Source organism: Nerophis lumbriciformis, linkage group LG37 (assembly GCF_033978685.3).
Source record: "Nerophis lumbriciformis linkage group LG37, RoL_Nlum_v2.1, whole genome shotgun sequence".
In the NCBI taxonomy this organism is placed as follows: domain Eukaryota; kingdom Metazoa; phylum Chordata; class Actinopteri; order Syngnathiformes; family Syngnathidae; genus Nerophis; species Nerophis lumbriciformis.
In genome coordinates, this window is record NC_084584.2 from 3,292,501 (window position 1) to 3,310,099 (window position 17,599).

Below are 17,599 nucleotides of genomic sequence, written 5' to 3' on the forward strand. Positions count from 1 at the left end.
GTGTGTGTTGTAGATACAGTATATGGTGTGTGTAGATGTATGTATATGTATAAGTGTGTGTGTACTGTACATACAGTATATGGTGTGTAGATGTATGTAGATCTATGTCTAAGTGTGTGTGTGTACTGTACATACAGTATATGGTGTGTGTAGATGTATGTATATGTATAAGTGTGTGTGTACTGTACATACAGTATATGGTGTGTGTAGATGTATGTATATGTATAAGTGTGTTGTAGATCCAGTATATGGTGTGTGTAGATGTTCTCACCAGTGAAGCTGTGCGGATGGTAGCAAAGTGCTTGTCGCGCTCCCGCCTGCGTGTGGGCTGAGCTGCCGTGGCCTGAGGCTCAGACGGCTGAGCGCCGGCCGCCTGATCCCCGGGGAGAACCTCCTCGTCCTCCTGCAACATCAAGGTACGCTCGTACAAATACGCCGACACCGACCCGGGTTTGAAGGGCATGTTTTGAGTAAGCGCGCCCCACCGGTTTGATGTGTATGACGGAGTTGTTGGACATGACGGTGTGGTCTCCCTCCATCAGGTCCAGCTCGCTGCGGCTGTCCTGCGCGGCTTCATTGAGGCTGTTGACGGAGCTGCTCTGAGAGCTGGCGCTGATGGACATGCTGGGGATGGACTGGTTGCTCCCCACGCTGTTCACCGTGCCGGTGCGCCCGCCGCCCGGCTCCAGCTCCTGGAGGCGGAGGCACTGAATGAGGAGGCGGGGCCAAAAGGTAACGTCACATCACCACAAACACACCTCGTCCGGATCGGGGGCTTCCGGTGCAGGTCCGTTGTGGGTCTCCTGGAGGAGGATCTTCTTCATCTTGCGGTACTGCAGGTTGTCCAACTCACGCACCGCGTCCTTGGTCCTCTGAATGAGGTCCATCAGAACTGAATCGGGACGCTCCCTCTGCAGAAATGCATGCTGGGGTGCGGCACGCACACACACATACAACATGAAGGCTGAACCTGGCGTGAACTTTCATTGTACTGAACAATAAAGTGTGTGTGTGTTCTTGTATTTCTAGCCTTCTTGAGACATGAAGAAGGAAAAGTAGCTTCCATATAGCTTTATCCTCCAACCTCTGAGGACAAAGCTCCGAACAATGCTCCGCTGCTCCCAGTCTGTGGAACGCACTCCCTGACCACCTGAGGGCACCACAGACTGTGGATGCTTTTAAAAAAGGCTTAAAAACCCTTCTTTTTTTAATGCACTGTAGCACTTTGAGGTTGTTTGCTAAATGCAAAGTGCTTTTACAAATAAAATATATTATTATTAATACTAACATATGAAATAACAAGTGTGTGTAAAAATTTGAAGTGCTCCCCCTCTGGCCAACATATGTAATAACAAGTGTGTGTAACAATTTAAAGTGCTGCCCCTCTGGTCAACATATGAAATAACAAGTGTGTTTAAAAAAATTGAAGTGCTCCCCCTCTGGCCAACATATGTAATAACAAGTGTGTGTAAAAAAATTTGAAGTGCGCCCTCTCTGGCCAACATATGAAATTACAAGTGTGTGTAAAAATTTGAAGTGTGCCCCCTCTGACCAACATATGAAATAACAAGTGTGTGTAACAATTCAAAGTGCTGCCCCTCTGGTCAACATATGAAATAACAAGTGTGTGAAAAAAATTTGAAGTGCTCCCGCTCTGGCCAACATATGTAATAACAAGTGTGTGTAGAAAAAAATTTAAGTGCGCCCTCTCTGGCCAACATATGAAATTACAAGTGTGTGTAAAAATTTTAAGTGGTCCCCCTCTGGCCAACAAATGTAATAACAAGTGTGTGTAAGAAATTGAAATGTGATCCCTATGGCCAAAATTAATACAAAATTAATATATATGTATATAGAGACATACTGTAATAACTTTAAGTAAATAATGAAGATTAAAAACCAAATACAATTTTTTTTTCTAAAAGCAGTCTTTTTCTCACAATGTGTCGACTTTTGTCTTATAAAATTGGGAACAATTTCTCATATTCTTTCTGTTTCTGTAATATTGCAATATTTTCTCGTAAAATTATTACTTTTTAATGCAAAAGGGTGACATTTGTCATATAAAATTCTGACTTTTATAACAATGTTGCCAATTTTTCTGTTGTTCTTGTAAAATAGTGACATTTTTGGAGTAAAATTAAGACTTTTGTCATAATTTTGTCGAGTAAAATTTCGATTATTATTATAATATTGCCAAAATGTTCAAGTTTTCTTATAAAAATTGTGATTTTTGTCTAGTAAAATTACGATTATTTTCATAAACTTGTCAAAAATGTTCAGCTTTTCTTGTAAAACTGCAACTGTTATTGAGTAAAGTTACAACTTTTATCATAATATTGCACAAATGTTTAGTTTTTCTAGTCACATTTTGACTTGCGTTGAGTAAAACGACGACTTTTATTATAATACTGCCAAAATGCTATGTTTTTTGATTGTGTGTCGGTTTTAAAAGTGCGCCCCCTCTGGTCAACATATGAAATAACAAGTGTGTGTAAAAATTTGAAGTGCTCCCCCTCTGGCTAACGTATGAAATAACAAGTGTGTGTAAAAATTTGAAGTGTGCCCCCTCTGACCAACATATGAAATAACAAGTGTGTGTAACAATTTAAAGTGCTGCCCCTCTGGTCAACATATGAAATAACAAGTGTGTGTAACAATTTAAAGTGCTCCCCCTCTGACCAACATATGAAATAACAAGTGTGTGTAACAATTTAAAGTGCTGCCCCTCTGGTCAACATATGAAATAACAAGTGTGTGTAAAAAATTTGAAGTGCGCCCTCTCTGGCAAAACATGAAATTACAAGTGTGTGTAAAAATTTGAAGTGCTCCCCCTCTGGCCAACATATGTAATAACAAGTGTGTGTAAGAAATTGAAATGTGATCCCTATGGCCAAAATTAATAAAAAATATGTATATAGAGACATACTGTAATAACGAAGTAAATAATGAAGATTAAAAACCAATTTTTTTTACTAAAAGCAGCCTTTTTCTCACAATGTGTCGACTTTTGTCTTATAAAATTGGGAACAATTTCTCATATTCTTTCTGTTTCTGTAATATTGCAATATTTTCTCGTAAAATTATTACTTTTTAATGCAAAAGGGTGACATTTGTCATATAAAATTCTGACTTTTATAACAATATTGCCAATTTTTCTGTTGTTCTTGTAAAATAGTGACATTTTTGGAGTAAAACTAAGACTTTTGTCATAATTTTGCCAAGTAAAATTTCGATTATTATTATAATATTGCCAAAATGTTCAAGTTTTCTTATAAAAATTGTGATTTTTGTCTAGTAAAATTACGATTATTTTCATAAACTTGTCAAAATGTTCAGCTTTTCTTGTAAAACTGCAACTGTTATTGAGTAAAGTTACAACTTTTATCATAATATTGCACAAATGTTTAGTTTTTCTAGTCAAATTTTGACTTGCGTTGAGTAAAACGACGACTTTTATTATAATACTGCCAAAATTCTATGTTTTTTGATTGTGTGTCGGTTTTAAAAGTGCGCCCCCTCTGGTCAACACATGAAATAACAAGTGTGTGTAAAAATTTGAAGTGCTCCCCCTCTGGCTAACGTATGAAATAACAAGTGTGTGTAAAAATTTGAAGTGTGCCCCCTCTGACCAACATATGAAATAACAAGTGTGTGTAACAATTTAAAGTGCTGCCCCTCTGGTCAACATATGAAATAACAAGTGTGTGTAAAAAAATTGAAGTGCTCCCCCTCTGGCCAACATATGTGATAACAAGTGTGTGTAAAAAAAATTTGAAGTACGCCCTCTTTGGCCAACATATGAAATTACAAGTGTGTGTAAAAATTTGAAGTGCTCCCCCTCTGGCCAACATATGTAATAACAAGTGTGTGTAAGAAATTGAAATGTGATCCCTATGGCCAAAATTAATAAAAAATGAATAAATATGTATATAGAGACATACTGTAATAACTTGAAGTAAATAATGAAGATTAAAAACCAATTACAAACATTTTTTTTTTACTAAAAGCAGTCTTTTTCTCACAATGTGTCGACTTTTGTCTTATAAAATTGGGAACAATTTCTCATATTCTTTCTGTTACTGTAATATTGCAATATTTTCTCGTAAAATTATTACTTTTTAATGCAAAAGGGTGACATTTGTCACATAAAATTCTGACTTTTATAACAATATTGCCAATTTTTCTGTTGTTCTTGTAAAATAGTGACATTTTTGGAGTAAAATTAAGACTTTTGTCTAATTTTTGCCGAGTAAAATTCGGATTATTATTATAATATTGCCAAAATGTTCAAGTTTTCTTATAAAAATTGTGATTTTTGTCTAGTAAAATTACGATTATTTTCATAAACTTGTCAAAAATGTTCAGCTTTTCTTGTAAAACTGCAACTGTTATTGAGTAAAGTTACAACTTTTATCATAATATTGCACAAATGTTTAGTTTTTCTAGTCAAATTTTGACTTGCGTTGAGTAAAACGACGACTTTTATTATAATACTGCCAAAATGCTATGTTTTTTGATTGTGTGTCGGTTTTAAAAGTGCGCCCCCTCTGGTCAACACATGAAATAACAAGTGTGTGTAAAAATTTGAAGTGCTCCCCCTCTGGCTAACGTATGAAATAACAAGTGTGTGTAAAAATTTGAAGTGCTCCCCCTCTGGCCAACATATGTAATAACAAGTGTGTGTAACAATTTAAAGTGCTGCCCCTCTGGTCAAAATATGAAATAACAAGTGTGTGTAAAAAAATGGAAGTGCTCCCCCTCTGGCCAACATATGTAATAACAAGTGTGTGTAAAAAAATTTGAAGTGCACCCTCTCTGGCCAACATATGAAATAACAAATGTGTGTAAAAATTTGAAGTGCTCCCCCTCTGGCCAACATATGTAATAACAAGTGTGTGTAGAAAAAAATTTAAGTGCGCCCTCTCTGGCCAACATATAAAATTACAAGTGTGTGTAAAAATTTGAAGTGCGCCCTCTCTGGCCAACATATGAAATTACAAGTGTGTGTAAAAATTTGAAGTGCTGCCCCTCTGGCCAACATATGAAATAACAAGTGTGTGTAAAAATTTGAAGTGCTCCCCCTCTGGCCAACATATGTAATAACAAGTGTGTGTAAAAAAAATGGAAGTGCTCCCCCTCTGGCCAACATATGTAATAACAAGTGTGTGTAAAAAAATTTGAAGTGCGCCCTCTCTGGCCAACATATGAAATTACAAGTGTGTGTAAAAATTTGAAGTGCGCCCTCTCTGGCCAACATATGAAATTACAAGTGTGTGTAAAAATTTGAAGTGCTCCCCCTCTGGCTAACGTATGAAATAACAAGTGTGTGTAAGAAAATTGAAGTGCTCCCCCTCTGGCCAATATATGTAATAACAAGTGTGTGTAAAAATTTGAAGTGCGCCCTCTCTGGCCAACATAAAAAATTACAAGTGTGTGTAAAAATTTGAAGTGCTCCCCCTCTGACCAACATATGAAATAGCAAGTGTGTGTAACAATTCAAAGTGCTGCCCCTCTGGTCAACATATGAAATAACAAGTGTGTGTAAAAAATTTAAGTTGTCCCCCTCTGGCCAACATATGTAATAACAAGTGTGTGTAAAAAAATTTGAAGTGCGCCCTCTCTGGCCAACATATAAAATTACAAGTGTGTGTAAAAATTTGAAGTGCTCCCCCTCTGGCTAACGTATGAAATAACAAGTGTGTGTAAAAATTTGAAGTGTGCCCCCTCTGACCAACATATGAAATAACAAGTGTGTGTAACAATTTAAAGTGCTGCCCCTCTGGTCAACATATGAAATAACAAGTGTGTGTAACAATTTAAAGTGCTCCCCCTCTGACCAACATATGAAATAACAAGTGTGTGTAACAATTTAAAGTGCTGCCCCTCTGGTCAACATATGAAATAACAAGTGTGTGTAAAAAATTTGAAGTGCGCCCTCTCTGGCAAAACATGAAATTACAAGTGTGTGTAAAAATTTGAAGTGCTCCCCCTCTGGCCAACATATGTAATAACAAGTGTGTGTAAGAAATTGAAATGTGATCCCTATGGCCAAAATTAATAAAAAATATGTATATAGAGACATACTGTAATAACGAAGTAAATAATGAAGATTAAAAACCAATTTTTTTTACTAAAAGCAGCCTTTTTCTCACAATGTGTCGACTTTTGTCTTATAAAATTGGGAACAATTTCTCATATTCTTTCTGTTTCTGTAATATTGCAATATTTTCTCGTAAAATTATTACTTTTTAATGCAAAAGGGTGACATTTGTCATATAAAATTCTGACTTTTATAACAATATTGCCAATTTTTCTGTTGTTCTTGTAAAATAGTGACATTTTTGGAGTAAAACTAAGACTTTTGTCATAATTTTGCCAAGTAAAATTTCGATTATTATTATAATATTGCCAAAATGTTCAAGTTTTCTTATAAAAATTGTGATTTTTGTCTAGTAAAATTACGATTATTTTCATAAACTTGTCAAAATGTTCAGCTTTTCTTGTAAAACTGCAACTGTTATTGAGTAAAGTTACAACTTTTATCATAATATTGCACAAATGTTTAGTTTTTCTAGTCAAATTTTGACTTGCGTTGAGTAAAACGACGACTTTTATTATAATACTGCCAAAATTCTATGTTTTTTGATTGTGTGTCGGTTTTAAAAGTGCGCCCCCTCTGGTCAACACATGAAATAACAAGTGTGTGTAAAAATTTGAAGTGCTCCCCCTCTGGCTAACGTATGAAATAACAAGTGTGTGTAAAAATTTGAAGTGTGCCCCCTCTGACCAACATATGAAATAACAAGTGTGTGTAACAATTTAAAGTGCTGCCCCTCTGGTCAACATATGAAATAACAAGTGTGTGTAAAAAAATTGAAGTGCTCCCCCTCTGGCCAACATATGTGACAACAAGTGTGTGTAAAAAAAATTTGAAGTACGCCCTCTTTGGCCAACATATGAAATTACAAGTGTGTGTAAAAATTTGAAGTGCTCCCCCTCTGGCCAACATATGTAATAACAAGTGTGTGTAAGAAATTGAAATGTGATCCCTATGGCCAAAATTAATAAAAAATGAATAAATATGTATATAGAGACATACTGTAATAACTTGAAGTAAATAATGAAGATTAAAAACCAATTACAAACATTTTTTTTTTACTAAAAGCAGTCTTTTTCTCACAATGTGTCGACTTTTGTCTTATAAAATTGGGAACAATTTCTCATATTCTTTCTGTTACTGTAATATTGCAATATTTTCTCGTAAAATTATTACTTTTTAATGCAAAAGGGTGACATTTGTCACATAAAATTCTGACTTTTATAACAATATTGCCAATTTTTCTGTTGTTCTTGTAAAATAGTGACATTTTTGGAGTAAAATTAAGACTTTTGTCTAATTTTTGCCGAGTAAAATTCGGATTATTATTATAATATTGCCAAAATGTTCAAGTTTTCTTATAAAAATTGTGATTTTTGTCTAGTAAAATTACGATTATTTTCATAAACTTGTCAAAAATGTTCAGCTTTTCTTGTAAAACTGCAACTGTTATTGAGTAAAGTTACAACTTTTATCATAATATTGCACAAATGTTTAGTTTTTCTAGTCAAATTTTGACTTGCGTTGAGTAAAACGACGACTTTTATTATAATACTGCCAAAATGCTATGTTTTTTGATTGTGTGTCGGTTTTAAAAGTGCGCCCCCTCTGGTCAACACATGAAATAACAAGTGTGTGTAAAAATTTGAAGTGCTCCCCCTCTGGCTAACGTATGAAATAACAAGTGTGTGTAAAAATTTGAAGTGCTCCCCCTCTGGCCAACATATGTAATAACAAGTGTGTGTAACAATTTAAAGTGCTGCCCCTCTGGTCAAAATATGAAATAACAAGTGTGTGTAAAAAAATGGAAGTGCTCCCCCTCTGGCCAACATATGTAATAACAAGTGTGTGTAAAAAAATTTGAAGTGCACCCTCTCTGGCCAACATATGAAATAACAAATGTGTGTAAAAATTTGAAGTGCTCCCCCTCTGGCCAACATATGTAATAACAAGTGTGTGTAGAAAAAAATTTAAGTGCGCCCTCTCTGGCCAACATATAAAATTACAAGTGTGTGTAAAAATTTGAAGTGCGCCCTCTCTGGCCAACATATGAAATTACAAGTGTGTGTAAAAATTTGAAGTGCTGCCCCTCTGGCCAACATATGAAATAACAAGTGTGTGTAAAAATTTGAAGTGCTCCCCCTCTGGCCAACATATGTAATAACAAGTGTGTGTAAAAAAAATGGAAGTGCTCCCCCTCTGGCCAACATATGTAATAACAAGTGTGTGTAAAAAAATTTGAAGTGCGCCCTCTCTGGCCAACATATGAAATTACAAGTGTGTGTAAAAATTTGAAGTGCGCCCTCTCTGGCCAACATATGAAATTACAAGTGTGTGTAAAAATTTGAAGTGCTCCCCCTCTGGCTAACGTATGAAATAACAAGTGTGTGTAAGAAAATTGAAGTGCTCCCCCTCTGGCCAATATATGTAATAACAAGTGTGTGTAAAAATTTGAAGTGCGCCCTCTCTGGCCAACATAAAAAATTACAAGTGTGTGTAAAAATTTGAAGTGCTCCCCCTCTGACCAACATATGAAATAGCAAGTGTGTGTAACAATTCAAAGTGCTGCCCCTCTGGTCAACATATGAAATAACAAGTGTGTGTAAAAAATTTAAGTTGTCCCCCTCTGGCCAACATATGTAATAACAAGTGTGTGTAAAAAAATTTGAAGTGCGCCCTCTCTGGCCAACATATGAAATTACAAGTGTGTGTAAAAATTTGAAGTGCTCCCCCTCTGACCAACATATGAAATAGCAAGTGTGTGTAACAATTCAAAGTGCTGCCCCTCTGGTCAACATATGAAATAACAAGTGTGTGTAAAAAATTTAAGTTGTCCCCCTCTGGCCAACATATGTAATAACAAGTGTGTGTAAAAAAATTTGAAGTGCGCCCTCTCTGGCCAACATATAAAATTACAAGTGTGTGTAAAAATTTGAAGTGCTCCCCCTCTGACCAACATATGAAATAGCAAGTGTGTGTAACAATTCAAAGTGCTGCCCCTCTGGTCAACATATGAAATAACAAGTGTGTGTAAAAAATTTAAGTTGTCCCCCTCTGGCCAACATATGTAATAACAAGTGTGTGTAAAAAAATTTGAAGTGCGCCCTCTCTGGCCAACATATGAAATTACAAGTGTGTGTAAAAATTTGAAGTGCTCCCCCTCTGGCCAACATATGTAATAACAAGTGTGTGTAAGAAATTGAAATGTGATCCCTATGGCCAAAATTAATAAAAAATTAGTAAATATGTATATAGAGACATACTGTAATAACTTTAAGTAAATAATGAAGATTAAAAACCAATTACAAACATTTTTTTTTACTAAAAGCAGCCTTTTTCTCACAATGTGTCGACTTTTGTCTTATAAAATTGGGAACAATTTCTCATATTCTTTCTGTTACTGTAATATTGCAATATTTTCTCGTAAAATTATTACTTTTTAATGCAAAAATGGTGACATTTGTCATATAAAATTCTGACTTTTATAACAATGTTGCCAATTTTTCTGTTGTTCTTGTAAAATAGTGACATTTTTGGAGTAAAACTAAGACTTTTGTCATAATTTTGCCAAGTAAATTTTCAATTATTATTATAATATTGCCAAAATGTTTAGGTTTTCTTATAAAAATTGTGATTTTTGTCTAGTAAAATTACGATTATTTTCATAAACTTGTCAAAATGTTCAGCTTTTCTTGTAAAACTGCAACTGTTATTGAGTAAAGTTACAACTTTTATCATAATATTGCACAAATGTTTAGTTTTTCTAGTCAAATTTTGACTTGCGTTGAGTAAAACGACGACTTTTATTATAATACTGCCAAAATTCTATGTTTTTTGATTGTGTGTCGGTTTTAAAAGTGCGCCCCCTCTGGTCAACATATGAAATAACAAGTGTGTGTAAAAATTTGAAGTGCTCCCCCTCTGGCTAACGTATGAAATAACAAGTGTGTGTAAAAATTTGAAGTGTGCCCCCTCTGGCCAACATATGTAATAACAAGTGTGTGTAACAATTTAAAGTGCTGCCCCTCTGACCAACATATGAAATAACAAGTGTGTTTAAAAAAATTGAAGTGCTCCCCCTCTGGCCAACATATGTGATAACAAGTGTGTGTAAAAAAAATTTGAAGTGCGCCCTCTTTGGCCAACATATGAAATTACAAGTGTGTGTAAAAATTTGAAATGCTCCCCGTCTGGCCAACATATGTAATAACAAGTGTGTGTAAGAAATTGAAATGTGATACCTATGGCCAAAATTAATAAAAAATTAGTAAATATGTATATAGAGACATACTGTAATAACATGAAGTAAATAATGAAGATTAAAAACCAAATACAATTTTTTTTTACTAAAAGCAGTCTTTTTCTCACAATGTGTCGACTTTTGTCTTATAAAATTGGGAACAATTTCTCATATTCTTTCTGTTACTGTAATATTGCAATATTTTCTCGTAAAATTATTACTTTTTAATGCAAAAGGGTGACATTTGTCATATAAAATTCTGACTTTTATAACAATATTGCCAATTTTTCTGTTGTTCCTGTAAAATAGTGACATTTTTGGAGTAAAATTAAGACTTTTGTCATAATTTTGCCAAGTAAAATTTCGATTATTATTATAATATTGCCAAAATGTTCAAGTTTTCTTATAAAAATTGTGATTTTTGTCGAGTAAAATTACGATTATTTTCATAAACTTGTCAAAATGTTCAGCTTTTCTTGTAAAACTGCAACTGTTATTGAGTAAAGTTACAACTTTTATCATAATATTGCACAAATGTTTAGTTTTTCTAGTCAAATTTTGACTTGCGTTGAGTAAAACGACGACTTTTATTATAATACTGCCAAAATGCTATGTTTTTTGATTGTGTGTCGGTATTAAAAGTGCGCCCCCTCTGGTCAACATATGAAATAACAAGTGTGTGTAAAAAAATGGAAGTGCTCCCCCTCTGGCCAACATATGTAATAACAAGTGTGTGTAAAAAAATTTGAAGTGCGCCCTCTCTGGCCAACATATGAAATTATAAGTGTGTGTAAAAATTTGAAGTGCTCCCCCTCTGGCTAACGTATGAAATAACAAGTGTGTGTAAAAATTTGAAGTGCTCCCCCTCTGGCCAACATATGTAATAACAAGTGTGTGTAAAAAAAAATTTAAGTGCGCCCTCTCTGGCCAACATATAAAATTACAAGTGTCTGTAAAAATTTGAAGTGCTCCCCCTCTGGCTAACGTATGAAATAACAAGTGTGTGTAAAAATTTTAAGTGCTCCCCCTCTGGCCAACATATGTAATAACAAGTGTGTGTAAAAATTTTTGAAGTGCGCCCTCTCTGGCCAACATATGTAATAACAAGTGTGTGTAACAATTTAAAGTGCTGCCCCTCTGGTCAACATATGAAATAACAAGTGTGTGTAAAAAATGGAAGTGCTCCCCCTCTGGCCAACATATGTAATAACAAGTGTGTAGAAAAAAATTGAAGTGCGCCCTCTCTGGCCAACATATGAAATTACAAGTGTGTGTAAAAATTTGAAGTGCTTTCCCTATGGCCAACATATGTAATAACAAGTGTGTGTAAGAAATTGAAATGTGATCCCTATGGCCAAAATTAATAAAAAATTAATAAATATGTATATAGAGTCATACTGTAATAACTTGAAGTAAATAATGAAGATTAAAAACCAATTACAAAAATTTTTTTTTTTACTAAAAGCAGCCTTTTTCTCACAATGTGTCGACTTTTGTCTTATAAAATTGGGAACAATTTCTCATATTCTTTCTGTTACTGTAATATTGCAATATTTTCTCGTAAAAGTATTACTTTTTAATGCAAAAGGGTGACATTTGTCATATAAAATTCTGACTTTTATAACAATATTGCCAATTTTTCTGTTGTTCTTGTAAAATAGTGACATTTTTGGAGTAAAATTAAGACTTTTGTCATAATTTTGTCTAGTAAAATTACGATTATTTTCATAAACTTGTCAAAATGTTCAGCTTTTCTTGTAAAACTGCAACTGTTATTGAGTAAAGTTACAACTTTAATCATAATATTGCACAAATGTTTAGTTTTTCTAGTCAAATTTTGACTTGCGTTGAGTAAAACGACGACTTTTATTATAATACTGCCAAAATTCTATGTTTTTTGATTGTGTGTCGGTTTTAAAAGTGCGCCCCCTCTGGTCAACATATGAAATAACAAGTGTGTGTAAGAAATGGAAATGCGACCCCTTTGGCCAAAATTAATTTAAAAAAATATATATATATATGTATATAGAGACATACTGTAATAACGAAATAATGAAGATTAAAATCCAATAAAAAAAATAAAAAAAACTTAACTAAAAACAGTCTTTTTCTCACAATGTGTCGACTTTTTTCTTATAAAATTGGGAATAATTTCTCATTCGTTCAGTTTCTGTAATATTGCAATATTTTCTTGTAAAATTATGACTTTTTCATGTAAAAATATTACTTTTTAATGCAAAATGGTGACATTTGTCATATAAAATTCTAACTTTTTTCACAATATTGCCATTTTTTTTTGTTCTTGTAAAACAGTGACATTTTTTGAGTAAAATTATGACTTTTGTCATAATTTTGCCAAGTAAAATTCCGACTATTATTATAATATTGCCCAAAAATGTAAGTTTTCTTATAAAATTGTGACTTTTGTCTAGTAAAATTACGATTATTTTCATAAACTTGTCAAAATGTTCAGCTTTTCTTGTAAAACTGCAACTGTTATTGAGTAAAGTTACAACTTTTATCATAATATTGCACAAATGTTTAGTTTTTCTAGTCAAATTTTGACTTGCGTTGAGTAAAACGACGACTTTTATTATAATACTGCCAAAATTCTATGTTTTTTGATTGTGTGTCGGTTTTAAAAGTGCGCCCCCTCTGGTCAACATATGAAATAACAAGTGTGTGTAAGAAATTGAAATGCGACCCCTTTGGCCAAAATTAATTAAAAAATAAATAAATAAATATGTATATAGAGACATACTGTAATAACGAAGTAAATAATGAAGATTAAAATCCAATTACAAACAAAAAATTAACTTAACTAAAAACAGTCTTTTTCTCACAATGTGTCGACTTTTTTCTTATAAAATTGGGAACAATTTCTCATTCGTTCAGTTTCTGTAATATTGCAATATTTTCTTGTAAAATTATGACTTTTTCATGTAAAAATATTACTTTTTAATGCAAAATGGTGACATTTGTCATATAAAATTCTAACTTTTTTCACAATATTGCCATTTTTTTTTTGTTCTTGTAAAACAGTGACATTTTTTGAGTAAAATTATGACTTTTGTCATAATTTTGCCAAGTAAAATTCCGACTATTATTATAATATTGCCCAAAAATGTAAGTTTTCTTATAAAATTGTGACTTTTGTCTAGTAAAATTACGATTATTTTCATAAACTTGTCAAAATGTTCAGCTTTTCTTGTAAAACTGCAACTGTTATTGAGTAAAGTTACAACTTTTATCATAATATTGCACAAATGTTTAGTTTTTCTAGTCAAATTTTGACTTGCGTTGAGTAAAACGACGACTTTTATTATAATACTGCCAAAATTCTATGTTTTTTGATTGTGTGTCGGTTTTAAAAGTGCGCCCCCTCTGGTCAACATATGAAATAACAAGTGTGTGTAAGAAATGGAAATGCGACCCCTTTGGCCAAAATTAATTTAAAAAAATATATATATATATGTATATAGAGACATACTGTAATAACGAAATAATGAAGATTAAAATCCAATAAAAAAAATAAAAAAAACTTAACTAAAAACAGTCTTTTTCTCACAATGTGTCGACTTTTTTCTTATAAAATTGGGAATAATTTCTCATTCGTTCAGTTTCTGTAATATTGCAATATTTTCTTGTAAAATTATGACTTTTTCATGTAAAAATATTACTTTTTAATGCAAAATGGTGACATTTGTCATATAAAATTCTAACTTTTTTCACAATATTGCCATTTTTTTTTGTTCTTGTAAAACAGTGACATTTTTTGAGTAAAATTATGACTTTTGTCATAATTTTGCCAAGTAAAATTCCGACTATTATTATAATATTGCCCAAAAATGTAAGTTTTCTTATAAAATTGTGACTTTTGTCTAGTAAAATTACGATTATTTTCATAAACTTGTCAAAATGTTCAGCTTTTCTTGTAAAACTGCAACTGTTATTGAGTAAAGTTACAACTTTTATCATAATATTGCACAAATGTTTAGTTTTTCTAGTCAAATTTTGACTTGCGTTGAGTAAAACGACGACTTTTATTATAATACTGCCAAAATTCTATGTTTTTTGATTGTGTGTCGGTTTTAAAAGTGCGCCCCCTCTGGTCAACATATGAAATAACAAGTGTGTGTAAGAAATTGAAATGCGACCCCTTTGGCCAAAATTAATTAAAAAATAAATAAATAAATATGTATATAGAGACATACTGTAATAACGAAGTAAATAATGAAGATTAAAATCCAATTACAAACAAAAAATTAACTTAACTAAAAACAGTCTTTTTCTCACAATGTGTCGACTTTTTTCTTATAAAATTGGGAACAATTTCTCATTCGTTCAGTTTCTGTAATATTGCAATATTTTCTTGTAAAATTATGACTTTTTCATGTAAAAATATTACTTTTTAATGCAAAATGGTGACATTTGTCATATAAAATTCTAACTTTTTTCACAATATTGCCATTTTTTTTTTGTTCTTGTAAAACAGTGACATTTTTTGAGTAAAATTATGACTTTTGTCATAATTTTGCCAAGTAAAATTCCGACTATTATTATAATATTGCCCAAAAATGTAAGTTTTCTTATAAAATTGTGACTTTTGTCTAGTAAAATTACGATTATTTTCATAAACTTGTCAAAATGTTCAGCTTTTCTTGTAAAACTGCAACTGTTATTGAGTAAAGTTACAACTTTTATCATAATATTGCACAAATGTTTAGTTTTTCTAGTCAAATTTTGACTTGCGTTGAGTAAAACGACGACTTTTATTATAATACTGCCAAAATTCTATGTTTTTTGATTGTGTGTCGGTTTTAAAAGTGCGCCCCCTCTGGTCAACATATGAAATAACAAGTGTGTGTAAGAAATTGAAATGCGACCCCTTTGGCCAAAATTAATTAAAAAATAAATAAATAAATATGTATATAGAGACATACTGTAATAACGAAGTAAATAATGAAGATTAAAATCCAATTACAAACAAAAAATTAACTTAACTAAAAACAGTCTTTTTCTCACAATGTGTCGACTTTTTTCTTATAAAATTGGGAACAATTTCTCATTCGTTCAGTTTCTGTAATATTGCAATATTTTCTTGTAAAATTATGACTTTTTCATGTAAAAATATTACTTTTTAATGCAAAATGGTGACATTTGTCATATAAAATTCTAACTTTTTTCACAATATTGCCATTTTTTTTTTGTTCTTGTAAAACAGTGACATTTTTTGAGTAAAATTATGACTTTTGTCATAATTTTGCCAAGTAAAATTCCGACTATTATTATAATATTGCCCAAAAATGTAAGTTTTCTTATAAAATTGGGACTTTTGTCTAGTAAAATTACGATTATTTTCATAAACTTGTCAAAATGTTCAGCTTTTCTTGTAAAACTGCAACTGTTATTGAGTAAAGTTACAACTTTTATCATAATATTGCACAAATGTTTAGTTTTTCTAGTCAAATTTTGACTTGCGTTGAGTAAAACGACGACTTTTATTATAATACTGCCAAAATTCTATGTTTTTTGATTGTGTGTCGGTTTTAAAAGTGCTGCTCAACATATGAAATAACAAGTGTGTGTAAGAAATTGAAATGCGACCCCTTTGGCCAAAATTAATTTAAAAAAAATAAAATAAATATGTATATAGAGACATACTGTAATAACGAAATAATGAAGATTAAAATCCAATTAAAAAAAAAATAAAAACTTAACTAAAAACAGTCTTTTTCTCACAATGTGTCGACTTTTTTTTTTTATAAAATTGGGAACAATTTCTCATTCGTTCAGTTTCTGTAATATTGCAATATTTTCTTGTAAAATTATGACTTTTTTATGTAAAATTATGACTTTTTAATGCAAAATGGTGACATTTGTCATATAAAATTCTAACTTTTATCACAATATTGCCATTGTTTTTTTTGTTCTTGTAAAACAGTAACATTTTTTGAGTAAAATTATGACTTTTGTCATAATTTTGCCAAGTAAAATTCCGACTATTATTATAATATTGCCAAAAAATTGTAGTTTTCTTATAAAAATTAAAATTACGACTCTTTTTTATAAAATTGTCAAAAATGTTAAGTTTTTCTTGTAAAACTGCGACTGTTATTGAGTAAAATTCCAACTTTTATCATAATATTGCACAAATGTTCAGTTTTCCTTGTAAAATTTTGACTTGTGTTGAGTAAAATGACAACTCTTACTTTAATACTGCCAACATTTTAAGTTTTTCTTGTGAAATTGTGACCTTTTTCTTGTGAAATTCCAACTCATTTTTCACAACAAGCTTTTTTATATTTGCATAGTATGTTTATATTATTAATGTTGTAAATACACATCTTTATATATGGAGAAAGGCTGGTCCTAAAGAGGTAGGCAGAGGTCTCAAGAAGGTCAGAAATAGAAGAATGTGATCTTACACCCAGCATGTCGTCAGAGTGCGGTCTGTCCTGCGGGATTTTCTGAAGGCAAGAGTCGATAAAGTTCCGGAAGTAATCAGTCCTGTGGAAAGACGAGCGCAATTAGATACAATCTGAATAATGCCCCTAAAACTGGGTTGTCCTAAGTGTGGCCTGGGGGCAATTTGTGGCCCGCAGCTCCAGTCGCCAAAAAAAACAAAAAGGGTAAAAATGTAAGAAAAAAGAGCAACGAGACGTAACGTGATGAGAAAATGACCCAAAGTGTTAAAACTATGTACGCGGGGGATATTTTGGTGTAGTGTTCCCGTGTAGAAGTTGATTTTTTTTTTTTTTTCGTTTATTATGTATTTTTTCTGTTTACACTATATGTTTTTTCATTTACAGGATGTTTTTATTTTTTCATTTACTGTGCCTGTTTTTTCGTTTACCGTATTTTCCGCACCATAAGGCGCCCTGGGTTATAAGCCGCGCCTTCAATGAACGGCATATTTCAAAACTTTGTCCACCTATAAGCCGCCCCGTGTTGTAAGCCGCATCTAACTGCGCTAAAGGAATGTCAAAAAAACAGTCAGATAGGTCAGTCAAACTTTAATAATATATTAAAAACCAGCGTGATGTGGGCGTGCATGGAGTCGTATATCAACATGGACGGAGCTGCTGAAAAAAGCCACCCGGCCTCTTCGCGTAAACTTAAACTTACCTTAACCACTCGCTCATCTTTTCTTCATCCATCCCTTCGAGTTAGCTTTTATGATGACGCCGGCTGGAAAGGTTTCTTTTGGCAAGGTCTTCCTTTTGAATATCACCATGGGTGGAAGTTTCTGGCCATTA

At 32.4% G+C, this 17,599-nt stretch overlaps 1 protein-coding gene across 2 annotated transcripts in view; it reads right to left on the reverse strand.

Annotated features, from left to right (window-relative positions):
• LOC133577592 (serine/threonine-protein kinase TAO1-like) overlaps positions 1-17,599 on the reverse strand; it is an 82,833-nt gene that overhangs the window by 21,691 nt on the left and 43,543 nt on the right. For both annotated transcript variants that reach the window (XM_061931585.2, XM_061931584.2), the window contains exons 10-13: positions 16,769-16,850; positions 759-926; positions 486-692; positions 272-403 (exon numbers count right to left, since the gene is read on the reverse strand). In XM_061931585.2, the coding sequence (XP_061787569.2) occupies positions 272-403; positions 486-692; positions 759-926; positions 16,769-16,850 (589 nt within the window). The remainder of the gene's footprint in view (positions 1-271; positions 404-485; positions 693-758; positions 927-16,768; positions 16,851-17,599) is intronic.